At 44.8% G+C, this 16,423-nt stretch overlaps 1 protein-coding gene across 5 annotated transcripts in view; it reads left to right on the top strand.

Moving 5' to 3' along the window:
- LOC130275486 (coagulation factor XIII B chain-like) overlaps window positions 1–16,423 on the top strand; it is an 89,483-nt gene that overhangs the window by 57,529 nt on the left and 15,531 nt on the right. For all 5 annotated transcript variants that reach the window (XM_056523530.1, XM_056523531.1, XM_056523528.1 and 2 more), the window contains 2 exons: window positions 536–667; window positions 4,184–4,366. In XM_056523530.1, coding sequence (XP_056379505.1) covers window positions 536–667; window positions 4,184–4,366 — 315 coding nt within the window. The remainder of the gene's footprint in view (window positions 1–535; window positions 668–4,183; window positions 4,367–16,423) is intronic.

Genomic DNA, 16,423 nt, shown 5'->3' with positions numbered 1-16,423 from the left:
AAATAGATGGATACAAAATAGAAGAGAAGAGCAGCACACCAGTGTAGTAAAGCACAGATGGTGGGTGCAAGCGGTCGCAGGGGCCCGGTTCCTGGGTCCAACAAACAGATAGCAGAAAGGTTGACTGCAGCGCACCAGCATATCTAATAAAAAGTCGTAGCTTTATTCCATAGCTACAATGACTATTGTACCGGTTACTGTATCTATGGAATAAAGCTACAACTTTTTATTGGATACGCTGGTGCGCTGCAGTCAACCTTTCTGCTTTGTTATCATTTAAATGTTTAGCATCGTCTGCTTCTGTACCTGAATATGTTCACACCATGTAGCGTTATTTATAACCGTCATGTGAAGTAAGATAAGGTAAAACATCTTTGAACAATACGTCTGCAACTGATCAATTTAAGGGAGGAGGTTACTCGTACGCTTATTTACGAACTCACTAATGCAAAGTTAGGATTTTATCTTTTTTTTTCTCCTATGTAGGAAATATTGAGACTTAATTAATTTCTTTATTAATTTACTTTTATTATAGATTTCAAGAAAGAGCTTGAGAAAATAAGAAGTCACATTCCACCTGGCAAGATAGTAAAGTATTCCTGCCACAAAGAATACACCGCTGATCAAAAACCACACGTGAAATGCAAATGGTGGTTTGCTGATCAAGGTAAGTGCAAAATGATTCATATGTATATCAACTTTCTAAATGATTCTGTGTTTTATGGGTGAAAATAGATTGTTTTTACTACAATCCATATAAAATGTACAATCTGGTTCAGCAGAGAAGAAAATACATAAAAACACATCTGCTATTTGTTTTGAATGGTTGAGAATTAAAAATGGACATCTCTGTCCATTTTTAAAAACTGTCCCGAGTAGGAGAAAATCCCCATAGCAAACATATGCTGCTCTGGTCAGTTCCTAAAATTGGCAGCAGAGGTGTCAGCAGAGAGCACTGTGCTCGTGATTCAGCAGAGAGCTCTGTGTTCCAAAAAGAAAATAATTTACTCTTTAGTATTCAGCAGCTAATAAGTACTGGAAGGATTAAGATATTTTAATAGAAGTAATTTACAAATCTGTTTAACTTTCTGGCACCAGTTGATTAAAAAAAAAAAAAGATTTCCGCCGGAGTACCCCTTTAACGACGCAGGACGAAACGGCCAGGACCCGCGGCTAATACCACACATCGCCGATCACGGCAATGTGCGGTATTAACCCTTTAGAAGCTGCGGCCAAAGCTGACCGCCGCTTCTAAAGCGAAAGTATCCCAGCTAGTCAGTCGGGCTGTTCGGGACCGCCGCGGTGAAATCACGGCGTCCCGAACAGCTTACAGGACACCGGGAGGGCCCTTACCTGCCTCCTCGGTGTCCGATCGACAAATGACTGCTCCGTGCCTGAGATCCAGGCAGGAGCAGTCAAGGGCCGATAACACTGATCACAGGCGTGTTAATACACGCCAGTGATCAGCATAGGAGATCAGTGTGTGCTATGGTACCTATAACACTGCAAAAAAAAAAGTAAAAAAAAAGTGTTAATAAAGGTCATTTAACCCCTTCCCTAATAAAATTTGAATCACCCCCTTTTTCCCATAAAAAAATAAAACAGTGTAAATAAAAAAATATATAAACATATGTGGTATCGCCGCGTGCGTAAATGTCCGAACTATAAAAATATATCATTAATTAAACTGCACGGTCAATGGCGTACGCGCAAAAAAATTCCAAAGTCCAAAAAAGCGTATTTTGGTCACATTTTATCCCATTAAAAAATGAATAAAAAGTGATCAAAAAGTCCGATCAAAACAAAAATTGTACCGTTAAAAACTTCAGATCACGGCGCAAAAAATGAGCCCACATACCGCCCTGTATGTGGAATAATAAAAAGTTATAGGGGTCAGAAGATGACATTTTTGAACGTATACACTTTCCTGCATGTAGTTATGATTTTTTCCAGAAGTCCGACAAAATCAAACCTATATAAGTAGGGGATCATTTTAACCGTATGGACCTACAGAATAATGATAAGGTGTCATCGTTACCGAAATATGCACTGCGTAGAAACGGAAGCCCCCAAAAGTTAAAAAATTGTGTTTTTTCTTTGATTTTGTCGCACAATGATTTTTTTTTCCGTTTTGCCGTGAATTTTTGGGTAAAATGAAAAGTGCAAAGAAACGAAAGTGCAAAAACTGAAAAACCCTGAGTCCTTAAGGGGTTAAGGTTTTGTGCTACTCTAGGCCTGACTAAACTCATGAACCCCCATAATCTTATCAAGATCCCACTTTTTGAATCCATTAATCAGTCAAACAAAAACCAAAACCCTTTTCCTTTTTAAGATCCACCCCTTCCCCAGTAAATTCCAGTTAGTACAATCATGGCTGCAACAGCCAAACTTTAAAAGTAAGATTATGACAATTCTGTCCTTGACAAAGTGTAGGGAGGGGGGTACTCCAGAGGTGCCACTGAAAGCTGCCTCAAGAATGCAGGGAAGTGGGAGAGGGGGCGACCTCTATACATATAGGGGGAGATTTATCAAAACCTGTCCAGAGGATAAGTTACTGAGTTGCCCATAGCAACCAATCAGATCGCTTCTTTCATTTTTTTAAAAAAAAGGCCTCTGAAGAATGAAAGGAGCGATCTTATTAGTTGCTATGGGCAACTCAGCAACTTTTTCTCTGGACAGGTTTTGATAAATCTCCCCCCATAGTGAATTAGTGAATGGTGATAGCCACCTCCCTTTCACACATAGAATTTTTGACAAACTGATCATCGCCGCCAGCTCTGCATTATTGAATCAGAAGAGTCTCCATCAGCATCCCCAATGTTATCTGAAGCTGATGGAGGACGTGTCTGTCTCCTCATTAGATAACACTGATCTGGCAGCGATGCTCAGGTTGTTATAAATCATTCCTAGGTGTGAGGTGAGGCGGCTCTGTCTAGCGTTTGGGACACCCCCCTCTTTGAGAAGTACTGTCCTAAGATAATTCCTATCCCCAGCCGCCCCCACATATAGTCACACCCTAGGCCTGGGTCTTTTTGGACTAGTTAAAGGGGTACTCCGCTGATCAGTGTTTGGAACAGACTGTTCCGAACGCTGGAACCGGCATCGGGAGCTCGTGATGTCATAGCCCCACCCCTTTCACGATTTATATATATAAATAGGGGAATATGCAAATCAGCTCATTACATCACCTTTTCAGGCGATGTTCCCCCGATATCAGCTTAGCTCCAGTTACGGAATATAAAAAGCTAATCGGGATTAATGCCAAGCCAGAACTCTCTCTCCAGAAGGAAAGAGCACCCATCTGCAGACAGCTGTTTCGGGGTTCTTGCCCCTCGTCAGTACAGAGCAGGGTAATCTGGCTTGGCTGAGATGAGAGGCCTTAGACCAACTAAACGGGATGAGTATTTATAGTTAAATACTCATCCCGTTTATATATATATATATATATATATATATATATATATATATTTATTTATATATATATATATATATATATATATATATATATATATATCACAACTGGCTCCAGAAAGTTAAACAGATTTGTAAATTACGTCTATTAAAAAATCTTAATCCTTTCAGTACTTATGAGCTTCTGAAGTTAAGGTTGTTCTTTTCTGTCTAAATCCTCTCTGATGACACGTGTCTCGGGAACCGCCCAGTTTAGAAGCAAATCCCCATAGCAAACCTCTTCTAAACGGGACAGTTCCCGAGACACGTGTCATCAGAGAGCACTTAGACAGAAAAGAACAACTCAACTTCAGAAGCTCATAAGTACTGAAAGGATTAAGATTTTTTTAATAGAAGTAATTTACAAATATGTTTAACTTTCTGGAGCCAGTTGATATATATATATAAAAAAAAGTTTTTCCCTGGATAACCCCTTTACAGATGTAAGGCTGAGTAAGCCTCTTAGTAATTGGGATTGTGGGAAAGCATGTGCACAGCCACATGGCCAAACTTCAGAGAGGAAACGAGGAAGTGTCTTTGTATTGTGCAATCGATTTTTGAAATAAAATCATAAGTCATAGCAGTAGAACACCACAGACATTGACGCAATACAGACAAGTCTTTCAATTATGTTATCCTTAAGGGAAAAAAACGAATATAAATTGATATGTTTTGCAATTATTATATCCAAATATACATGTATATTCGCTCAATTATCTTTTTTTTCCCTCAGAAACTGCTAAAGTTTGTGGTCACCCACCGGCAATCCTATTCGGAGAGACTGTGGGGGAGCTAAAGAAAAACTATCAGCCTGGTGAAACTATGGAATATAAATGCCCGAATGACTATGTTCTTAAAGGAAACAAGGTTATTAAGTGTGTGGAAAATGTTTGGGAAGAAGCACCCAGTTGTCTAGGTATGTCCATTATACTTCATCACAGTGTGCACACAAAGGGGGAGATTCATCAAAACCTGTGCCGAGGAAAAGTTGACCAGCTGCCTATAGCAACCAATCAGATCACTTGTTTTATTTTTTAGAGGCCTTCAAAAATCAAACAAGCGATCTAATTGGTTGCGATTGGCAACTATTCGACTTATCCTCTGCACAGGTTTTGATGAATTTCTCCCAAAGAACATAAATCTGCAGCTTCAAATCCTGCGCATCAAATATGCGCAGTCCTATTACTCAGTGAAGCCAATCATTGCAGAGAAAATGTAACATTATAAACTGATTCAATCCATACAATTGGTCAGAATAGCTGTTTATTCTGGCACATAGTGGTGAGTCCCAAGCAAAGGACCCCCCCCCTCCCCCCCCTCTATAACATGCACAGGGGAATGGCAGAACGCCTCTTTGGATCCTATGGGAGTCTAGCTCGGTAACAATGGGCAAACAGCAGTAAACACCAATCTAGGACACTGACACTGTTCAAATGCAGGGATTCTTCTGCAGATTATTGTCAAAAAACAAAGTATACAGCCGGATTGACATTGACACAAAACCTAAACATTTTATAAGTGACCTAGATCTGCCCACTTTACAAAACAAACTTTAAAGGTGTCACCTCACACCACTACCACGTGTCACACAGTTTTGATCTTTGAGGCTGCAGTGTTCCAAAGTCCAATTCAAACCTATGGGTTAGGTTACATAGTTAGTACGGTCGAAAAAAGACATACGTCCATCAAGTCCAACCAGGGAATTGAAGGGTCGCGATATTGGGGAAGGGATGGGATTTTATATTTCTTCATAAGCATTAATGTTATTTTGTTCCAGGAATGTATCTAATCCTGTTTTAAAGCTGTTAATTTTTCCTGCTGTGACCAGTTCCTGAGGTTCCTCTCAGCCTTCCTAGCAGACTGGCTTTCATCTAGTTTTATCCCCCAGTGGACAGCTGGATTCAGCACCTGTGCTGATCAGGACTTGTCTGAAAACCTGAATTAAAGGCACCACTGCCATTCCTGCCTTCTGTTCCATAAATATCCAGGTCTGAAAATAAGACTTATGGATGGGATTTTTTGCCGGACATTTTCAGGACTTTTTGCCGGGAGAAATAATGGAGTTTTTTTTTTTACAGGATGATACCTGTAGTGTGAAAGGGGCCTTACCATAAGTCCCTAGCTAGCTAAGTTTTGCAAGAGATTTAACCCCTTAAGGACCCAGACATTTTACACCTCAGGACCCGGCCATTTTTTGCAATTCTGACCACTGTCACTTTAAACATTAATAACTCTGGAATGCTTTTAGTTATCATTCTGATTCCGAGATTGTTTTTTCGTGACATATTCTACTTTAACATAGTGGTAAAATTTTGTGGTAACTTGCATCCTTTCTTGGTGAAAAATCCCAACATTTTATGAAAAATTTGAAAATTTTGCATTTTTTTAACTTTGAAGCTCTCTGCTTGTAAGGAAAATGGATATTCCACATAATTTTTTTTTTTTTATTCACATATACAATATGTCTATTTTATGTTTGCATCATAAAATTTACGTGTTTTTACTTTTGGAAGTCACCAGAGGGCTTCAAAGTTCAGCAGCAATTTTCCAATTTTTCACAAAATTTCCAAACTCACAATTTTTCATGGACCAGTTCAGGTTTGAAGTGGATTTGAAGGGTCTTCATATTAGAAATACCCCACAAAAGACCCCATTATAAAAACTGCACCCCCCAGAGTATTCAAAATGACATTCAGTCCGCGTTTTAACCCTTTAGGTGTTTCACAGGAATAACAGCAAAGTGAAGGAGAAAATTCACAATCTCCATTTTTTACACTCTCATGTTCTTGTAGACCCAATTTTTTTATTTTTACAAGGGGAAAAAGGAGAAAATGTATACTTATATTTGTAGCCCAATTTCTCTCGAGTAAGCACATACCTCATATGTCTATGTAAAGTGTTCGGCGGGCGCAGTAGAGGGCTCAGAAGCGAAGGAGCGACAAGGGGATTTTGGAGAGTACGTTTTTTTGAAATGGTTTTTGGGAGGCATGTTGCATTTAGGAAGCCCCTATGGTGCCAGAACAGCAAAAATCCCCCACATGGCATACCATTTTGGAAACTAGACCCCTTGTGGAACGTAACAAGAAATAAAGTGAGCCTTAATACCCCACAGGGGTTTTACGACTTTTGCATACGTAAAAAAAAAATAAAAAAAATCACTAAAATGTGTGTTTCCCCCCAAATTTCACATTTTTACAAGGGTTAATAGCAGAAAATACCCCCCAAAATTTGTAACCACATCTCTTCTGAGTATGGAGGTACCCCATAAGTTGACCTGAAGTGCACTACGGGCGAACTACAATGCTCAGAAGAGGAGTCATATTTGGCTTTTTGAGAGCAAATTTTGCTCGGGGGGCATGTCGCATTTAGGAAGCCCATATGGTGCCAGGACAGCAAAATAACCCCCACATGGCATACCATTTTGGAAACTAGACCCCTTGAGGAACGTAACAAGGCATAAAATGAGCATTTACCCCCCACTGGTGTCTGTCAAATCTTTGGAACAGTGGGCTGTACAACATTTTTAATTTGCACAGCCCACTGTTCCAAAGATCTGTCAGACACCAGTGGGGTGTAAATTCTCACTGGACCCCTCATTACATTCCGTGAGGGGTGTAGTTTCCGAAATGGGGTCACATGTGGGGTTTTGTTTTTTTTGCGTTTGTCAAAACCGCTGTAACAATCAGCCACCCCTGTGCAAATCACCTCAAATGTACATGGTGCACTCTCCCTTCTGGGCCTTGTTGTGCGCCCCCAGAGCACTTTGCGCCCACATATGGGGTATCTCCGTAGTCGGGAGAAATTGTGTTACAAATTTTGTGGGGCTTTTTTCCCGTTTACCTCTTGTCAAAATGAAAAGTATAGGGCAACACCAGCATGTTAGTGTAAAAAGTTTATTTTTTTTACACTAACATGCTGGTGTAGACCCCAACTTCACCTTTTCATAAGGGGTGAAAGGAGAAAAAGACCCCCAAGATTTGTAAGGCAATTTCTCCCGAGTACGGCGATACCCCATATGTGGCCCTAAACTGTTGCCCTGAAATACGACAGGGCTCCAAAGTGAGAGCGCCATGTGCATTTGAGGCCTGAATTAGGGATTTGCATAGGGGTGGACATAGGGGTATTCTACGCCAGTAATTCCCAAACAGGGTGCCTCCAGCTGTTGTAAAACTCCCAGCATGCTTGGACAGTCAACGGCTGTCTGGCAATACTGGGAGTTGTTGTTTTGCAACAGCTGGAGGCTCCATTTTGGAAAGAGTGGCGTACCAGACGTTTTTCATTTTTATTGGGGAGGGGAGGGGGGCTGTGTAGGGGTATGTGTATATGTAGTGTTTTTTACTTTTTATTTTATTTTGTGTTAGTGTAGTGAAGTGTTTTTAGGGTACAGTCACACGGGCGGGGGGATTACAGCGAGTTTGAGCTGCCGCGCAAAATTTGCTGCATCGCAAACTTGCAGCCCGATACTCACTGTAAGCCCCCTGCCCATGTGAATGTACCCTGTACATTCACAGGGGGGGGACCTCCAGCTGTTGCAAAACTACAACTCCCAGCATGCCTGAGAATGTTTGGGAGTTGTGGTTTTGCAACAGCTGGAGGCACACGGGTTGGGAAACACTGAGTTAGGAAACAATGTTTCCCAACCAGTGTGCCTCCAGCTGTTGCAAAACCACAACTCCCAAACATTCTCAGGCATGCTGGGAGTAGTAGTTCGGCAACATCTTTAGAGCCAGATGTTGCCGAACTACAACTCCCAGCATGCTTGGAGTTGTAGTTTTGCAACATCTGGAGGACTACAGTTTGCAGACCACTAATACAGTGGTTCCCAATCTGTGCCCTTCCAGATGTTGCAAAACTACAACTCCCAGTATGCCAAAACTGTCCAGGCATGCTGGGAGTTGTAGTTCTGCAACATCTGAAGGGCCAGATGTTACAGAACTACAACTCCCAGCATGCCTGGACAGTAAGGGCATGCTGAGGATGTGTAGTTTTGCAACATCTGGAAGGGCACAGTGGTCTCCAAACTGTGTACCTCCAGATGTTGCAAAACTGCAACTCCCAGCATGCCCAGACGCCAAGGGCTGTCTGGGCATGCTGGGAGTTGTAGTTTACAGGGTCCTATTACAGCAATGCATGTCGCTTTACGGCGATGTGCATTGCTGTAAAGGGCCCGACCGCGGCTGAAGATCTACTCACCTGTCGCCGCCGCCGCCGTCTTCATCGCAGGGATCCGGGTCTTCAGGGACGAGGTAAGTACCGGGGCCGGTCCCCAGCACTCCCCCGTCCCCCGCCGCGTCCTCCGGTCTTCCTCCCGTCCTCTCCGGACTTACAGGGGCCGGGCAGGACGGGAGGAAGTAACCGCCCCCCCCTCCTGCGATTGGTCGGTTAACTAACCGACAGATCGCAGGGGATCGGAGGAGGTGGCAGGTTTGCCACCTCGCTCCGATACTTCAGCATGGTCCTGGCTGTCTGTGACAGCCGGGATCATGCGAAATTACCGGGCGGTCGGGTCCCAGAGACCCGATCAGCCCGGTATCGCCGCAGATCGCAAGGGCGATTTCCCTTGCGATTTGCGGCGATCGCCGACATGGGGGGCCTACATGGCCCCCCTCGGCGTTTGCCCTGGATGCCTGCTGAAGGATTTCAGCAGGCATCCAGTTCCGATCTCTGCCCGGCGAGCGGCAGAGACCGGAAAACGCCATGACGTATGCATACGTCATGGGTCCTTAAGACCCAGGGTGTGAAGACGTATGCATACGTCATGGGTCCTGAACAGGTTAAAGGGTACCTCTCATCAAAAAAAAAAGTGATATATTATAGATTAATGTAGGCAGAATAACTTTACAATTGCATGTTATTAAAAAATATGCTTCTTTCTATTTAATTTTCCACTTTGAAGAAATGACCACTAGGGGTCTCCCTACCAGTCCTGGCAGCAAGCATTTCAGACTCATGCTGGAGTCCTAAACACTACGAGCTGCCAGTCTGCTTTGTTCACAAAGGAGAACACTCAGAGCTGCCAGCCTGCTTTGTTCACAGCCTGTTTGGCTGTGAACAAAGCAGGCTGGCAGCTCTGAGTGTTTAGGACTCCAGCATGAGTCAGAAATGCTTGCTGACAGGACTGATCGGGAAAAATACAATAGAAAGAAGCATATTTTTCATTAACAAGCTATGGAAAGTTATTCAACATTCATTAATCTAAAATATATCAAAAGTTTATTTGATGAGAGGTACCCTTTAACTCTTTCCTGGATTTCCCATATCTCATCCAGCTTTTCCTGCATAAGATATACACCTCCTGAAACCTGGTCCCTACATATGACAAGTACCTTGGGGAAATATGGCAATCCCTGACCATACTACTTGCCACTGTCTGACAATCCATATGTAGTCCTTGAACTGTGATATTATAACCGAAGGAAAAACCAAACAGTTCACTCAATATCAGGCCCTAAAATAAATTCAAATTCCGGACCAGACCATCACACCAAAACAGACCCCTAAAACGACACTTCCCAAAAAATACAAACACTAGAGACCCCACAACTATCTACAGAACCAAGGCCCAACTCTGAGGCCCATCTATCTCCAGGATGGAGATGAGTGGGTGATTCCCATACACATTAAAGTGGTACTCCCATGGAAAACTTTTTTTTTTTTTTTAAATCAGCTGGTGCCAGAAAGTTAAACAGATTTAGGCTAAGTTTCCACTTAGTTTTTTCTCTGGCAGTTTTTGGATATCTGCCACTGCAGTTTTTGAGCCAAAGCCAGAAGTTTATTCAAAAGGAATAGGACATATAAAGGAAGGACTTACACTTCTCCTCCCTTATGGATCCACTTCTGACTTTGGCTCAAAAACTGCAGTGGCAGATCTCCAAAAACTGCCAGAAAAAAAACTAAGTGGAAACTTAACCTTATAAATCACTTCTATTAAAAAATCTTAATCCTTCCAGTACATTTTAGGGGCTGTATGCTAAAGAGAAATCCAAAAAAGAAATGCATTTCCTCTGATGTCATGACCACAGTGCTCTCTGCTGACCTCTGCTGTCCATTTTAGGAACTATCCAGAGCAGCATATGTTTTCTATGGGGATTTTCTCCTGCTCTGGACAGTTCTTAAAATGGACAGAGATGTCAGCAGAGAGCACTGTGGTCATGACATCAGAGGAAATGCATTTCTTTTTTTTTTTTTTATTATTTCTTTTTAGTATACAGCCCCCAAAAAGTACTGGAGGGATTAAGATTTTTTTTAATAGAAGTGATTTACAAATCTGTTTAACTTTCTGGCACCAGTTGATTTAACAAAAAAAAAAAAGTTTTCCATGGGAGTACCCCTTTAATGGAGATTTGTAGACATGAATGGGCACCTCTCCATTCATTATCAACCAGTTTGTAGCAGCCTTATCAGGCAGGATGGAAGTTGTGGGACCAAGTATTGAAAATAAGTGTGGTTTTCTGGGACCCATAGGTGTTGTGTGATACTTCCCTTCCACACAAATTCATAATAGGATGATATTTATAACCCCTTAAGGTGAGGACACACAATGTAAATTGAAAACAAACATACTGCAGTAAAAAAAAAAAAAAATCTTTACTCTTCCAGTAGTTATTAGCATCTGTATGCTACAGAGGAAATTCAATTATTTTTTAATTTTTTTTTTGTCTTGTCCACAGTGCTCTCTGCTGACACCTCTGTCCGTGTCAGGAACTGTCCAGAGCAGCATATGTTTGCTATGGGGATTTTCTCCTGCTCTGGACAGTTCCTGATACGGACAGACGTGTCAGCAGAGAGCACTGTGGACAAGACAAATAAAGAAATTCAAAAAGAATAGCATTTCCTCTGTAGCGTACAGCTGCTAAAAAGTACTGGAAGGGTAAAGATTTTTCAAAAGAAGTAATTAACCCCTTAACGACGCAGGACGTTTATTTACGTCCTGCGCCGGCTCCCGCGATATGAAGCGGGATCGCGCCGCGATCCCGCATCATATCGCGACGGTCCCGGCGCTAATCAACGGCCGGGACCCGCGGCTAATACCACACATCGCCGATCGCGGCGATGTGTGGTATTAACCCTTTAGAAGCGGCGGTCAAAGTGAAGCTGAAAGTATCCCGGCTGCTCAGTCGGGCTGTTCGGGACCGCCGCGGTGAAATCGCGGCGTCCTGAACAGCTGATCGGACACCGGGAGGGCTCTTACCTGCCTCCTCGGTGTCCGATCGACGAATGACTGCTCCGTGCCTGAGATCCAGGCAGGAGCAGTCAAGCGCCGATAATGCTGATCACAGGCGTGTTAATACACGCCTGTGATCAGGATGAAAGATCAGTGTGTGCAGTGTTATAGGTCCCTATGGGACCTATAACACTGCAAAAAAAAAGCAAAAAAAAGTTCATTTAACCCCTTCCCTAGTAAAAGTTTGAATCACCCCCCTTTTCCCATAAAAAAAATAAAACAGTGTAAAAAAAATAAATAAATAAACATATGTGGTATCGCCGCATGCGTAAATGTCCGAACTATAAAAATATATAATTAATTAAGCCGTACTGTCAATGGCGTACGCGCAAAAAAATTCCAAAGTCCAAAAAAGCGTATTTTGGTAACTTTTTATAACATTAAAAAATGAATAAAAAGTGATCAAAAAGTCCGATCAAAACAAAAATCATACCGATAAAAACTTCAGATCACGGCGCAAAAAATGAGTCCTCATACCGCCCCGTATGTGGAAAAATAAAAAAGTTATAGGGGTCAGAAGAGGACATTTTTAAACGTATAAATTTTCCTGCATGTAGTTAAGATTTTTTCCAGAAGTGCGACAAAATCAAACCTATATAAGTAGGGTATCATTTTAACCGTATGGACCTACAGAATAATGATAAGGTGTAATTTTTACCGAAATATGCACTGCGTAGAAACGGAAGCCCCCAAAATTACAAAATGGCGTATTTTTTTCGATTTTGTCGCACAATGATTTTTTTTTCCGTTTCGCCGTGAATTTTTGGGTAAAATGACTAATGTCACTGCAAAGTAGAATTGGCGACGCAAAAAATAAGCCATAATATGGATTTTTAGGTGGAAAATTGAAAGGGTTATGATTTTTAAAAGGTAAGGAGGAAAAAACGAAAGTGCAAAAACGGAAAAACCCTGAGTCCTTAAGGGGTTAAAAAATCTGTTTAACTAATTAAAATGTTTTCCACACAAGTACCCCTTTAACCCTATAATCCATTGAATAGCTAGAGAATTGTAGGGTAGTTAATCTCTCTTACAAATGCAAATGCTGCAGGTTTACTTGGGGGCAAAATTGTAATTAGCACAGAGTTTGGCGCAATGAAGAACCTTCTGGGCATGTGTGTGGCTTTCCCAGTTGGTGCATCAAATTTATATTTTTTGCACTTCACTTCACAAATTTGCTTTAAAGGGGTACTCCACTGCCCCAGCATTTGAAACATTTTGTTCCGAACGGTGGGTGCGGGCTGCAGGGGTCATGACGTCACGGCTTCGCCACTCGTGATGTCGCACCATGCCCCCTCAAAGCAAGTCTATGGGAGGGGGCATGGCGGATGCCACGCCCCCTCCCATAGACTTGCATTGAGGGGGCGTGGCGTGATGTGATGAGGGGCGTGGCCGTGACGTCAAGGCCCCTGCAGCCCGCTCCCACCGTTCTGAACAAAATGTTTCAAATGCTGGGGAAGTGGAGTACCCCTTTAATGACAGGAAGCCCGAGGATAGTGCAAAACAGGGTGAAAAGCTCACACACATTACTACGCCTGCTGGTCACTGGAGCACATTTGTGCAAAAATTTGCACAAAAATAATTTTTGCACAATTGATATATTGGCTACATCAACCAGTGTATCTGCTAACCATGCCCCTTGGAATCGCACAACAAGAAAAATGATGAAGCCAACGCAGACAACATAAAAATAACACAAAATTATATGATATAAAATAAATAAATGCGCAATGCAGAAAATAAAAACACACCGAACAAGAAATTCTGCAGGTATATGCTAGTCGATAAATTCCTCTCTTGGTGTCGATACAGGATTCCTCTTTGTCACACATTATAAATGGCATGTGATGTTCGGGAGGTCCACCGGTTTTGCGTCAGGTGCCCGGGAAATCGGCATTCTTCAAGTTTAAAGGGGTTATTCAGGAAAAAACTGTTACGCCTAGCGCTCCGGGTCCCCGCTCCTCCCCGGAGCGCTCACGGCGCCTTTCTCCCTGCAGCTCCCCGGTCAGCGCTGACCGGGAGCGCTGCCCTGTCATGGCCGTTGGGGATGCGATTCGCACAGCGGGACGCGCCCGCTCGCGAATCGCATCCCAGGTCACTTACCCGTTCCCGTCTCCTGCGGTCATGTGCTGGCGCGCGCGGCTCCGCTCTCTAGGGCGCGCGCGCGCCAGCTCCCTGAGACTTAAAGGGCCAGTGCACCAATGATTGGTGCCTGGCCCAATTAGCTTAATTGGTTCCCATCTGTTTCCTGGCTATATCTAGTCTACTCCCTTGCACTTCCTCGCCGGATCTTGTTGCCCTAGAGCCTAGTGAAAGCGTTTTTGTGTGTTTATACCCTGTGTACCAGAACTTTGCTATCTCCCCTGACTACGAACCTTGCCGCCTGCCCCCGACCTTCTGCTACGTCCGACTTTGCTTCTGCCTACTCCCTTGTACCTCGCCTATCTTCAGCAGCCAGAGAGGTGAGCCGTTGCTAGTGGATACGACCTGGTCACTACCGCCGCAGCAAGACCATCCCGCTTTGCGGCGGGCTCTGGTGAAAACCTGTAGTGTCTTAGAACCGGTCCACTAGCACGGTCCTCGCTATCCCTCTCTGGCACAGAGGATCCACCTCCTGCCAGCCGGCATCGTGACAGTAGATCCGGCCATGGATCCCGCTGAAGTTCCTCTGCCTGTTGTCGCCGACCTCCCCACACTGGTCGCCCAGCAAGCCCGACAGATTGCCCAACAAGATCACCAGCTGTCGTACTTGACCACCATGACTCAGCAACTCCAGTCTCAGCTACAGCAGATTCAGTCTCAGCTACAGCAGCAGCAACCATCTCCTCCGCCAGCTCCTGCACCTCTTCCGCAGCGAGTGGCCACTCCTAGCCTCCGCCTGTCTTTGCCGGACAAATTTAATGGGGACTCTAAGTTTTGCCGTGGCTTTCTTTCCCAATGTTCCCTGCATCTGGAGATGATGTCGGATCAGTTTCCTACTGAAAGGTCTAAGGTGGCTTTCGTAGTCAGCCTTCTGTCTGGAAAAGCCCTGTCATGGGCCACACCGCTCTGGGACCGTGATGACCCCGTCACTGCCTCTGTACACTCCTTCTTCTCGGAAATTCGAAGTGTCTTTGAGGAACCTGCCCGAGCCTCTTCTGCTGAGACTGCCCTGCTGAACCTGGTCCAGGGTAATTCCTCCGTTGGCGAGTACGCCATACAATTCCGTACTCTTGCTTCTGAACTTTCCTGGAATAATGAGGCTCTCTGCGCGACCTTTAAAAAAGGCCTATCCAGCAACATTAAAGATGTTCTGGCCGCACGAGAGACTCCTGCTAGCCTGCATGAACTCATTCATCTAGCCACTCGCATTGACATGCGTTTTTCTGAGAGGCATCAAGAGCTCCGCCAGGAAAAAGACTTAGATCTCTGGCCACCTCTCCCACAGTCTCCACTGCAATCTGCGCCTAGGCCTCCCGCCGAGGAGGCCATGCAAGTGGATCGGTCTCGCCTGACCCTGGAAGAGAGGAATCGCCGTAAGGAAGAGAATCTTTGTTTGTACTGTGCCAGTACTGAACATTTTCTGGTGGATTGCCCAATCCGTCCTCCACGCCTGGGAAACGCACGCACGCACCCAGCTCACGTGGGTGTGGCGTCTCTTGGTTCCAAGTCGGCTTCTCCACGTCTCACGGTACCTGTTCGGATTTCCACTTCAGCCAGCTCTTCCCTCTCAGCCGTGGCCTGTCTGGACTCTGGAGCTTCTGGGAATTTTATTCGGGAGTCCTTTGTGAATAAATTCCATATTCCGGTGACCCGTCTTGTCAAGCCACTCCGCATCTCCGCGGTCAACGGAGCCAGGTTGGACTGTACCATACGTTTCCGCACGGAGCCCCTTCTTATGAGCATCGGATCTCATCACGAGAGGATTGAACTTTTGGTCCTCCCCAATTGCACCTCGGAAATTCTCCTTGGACTTCCCTGGCTTCAACTTCATTCCCCAACCCTGGATTGGTCCACTGGGGAGATCAAGAGTTGGGGGTCCTCTTGTGCCAAGAACTGTCTAAAACCGGTTCCCAGTAACCCTTGCCGTAACTCTGTGGTTCCTCCTGTATCCGGTCCCCCTAAGGTCATTAAGGACTCTGCCTGCCACAGGAAATGCCCCTCCCCCCCCTCCCAGGCAAGCTTCTGTGTCCCCTCATGGCCCTCGTCCTGGTGTCACACTGCCCCGTGCCAGGTCTCGCCCTCTGCCCTCTCTCCCCATTCCTACTCCTGCGGTTCTGCCTGCCGTTGAGGAATCCCTCCTTCCTTTCCCGGTGTCCTCATCCCAGGGGAGGCAGTTACCCGATAAAGAGAAGGGGAGACCTAAGGGGGGGGGTACTGTTACGCCTAGCGCTCCGGGTCCCCGCTCCTCCCCGGAGCGCTCACGGCGCCTTTCTCCCTGCAGCTCCCCGGTCAGCGCTGACCGGGAGCGCTGCCCTGTCATGGCCGTTGGGGATGCGATTCGCACAGCGGGACGTGCCCGCTCGCGAATCGCATCCCAGGTCACTTACCCGTTCCCGTCTCCTGCGGTCATGTGCTGGCGCGCGCGGCTCCGCTCTCTAGGGCGCGCGCGCGCCAGCTCCCTGAGACTTAAAGGGCCAGTGCACCAATGATTGGTGCCTGGCCCAATTAGCTTAATTGGTTCCCATCTGTTTCCTGGCTATATCTAGTCTACTCCCTTGCACTTCCTCGCCGGATCTTGTTGCCCTAGAGCCTAGTGAAAGCGTTTTTGTG

Source organism: Hyla sarda, chromosome 6 (assembly GCF_029499605.1).
Source record: "Hyla sarda isolate aHylSar1 chromosome 6, aHylSar1.hap1, whole genome shotgun sequence".
NCBI lineage: Eukaryota > Metazoa > Chordata > Amphibia > Anura > Hylidae > Hyla > Hyla sarda.
This window is presented reverse-complemented; position numbering and strand designations above follow the sequence as displayed.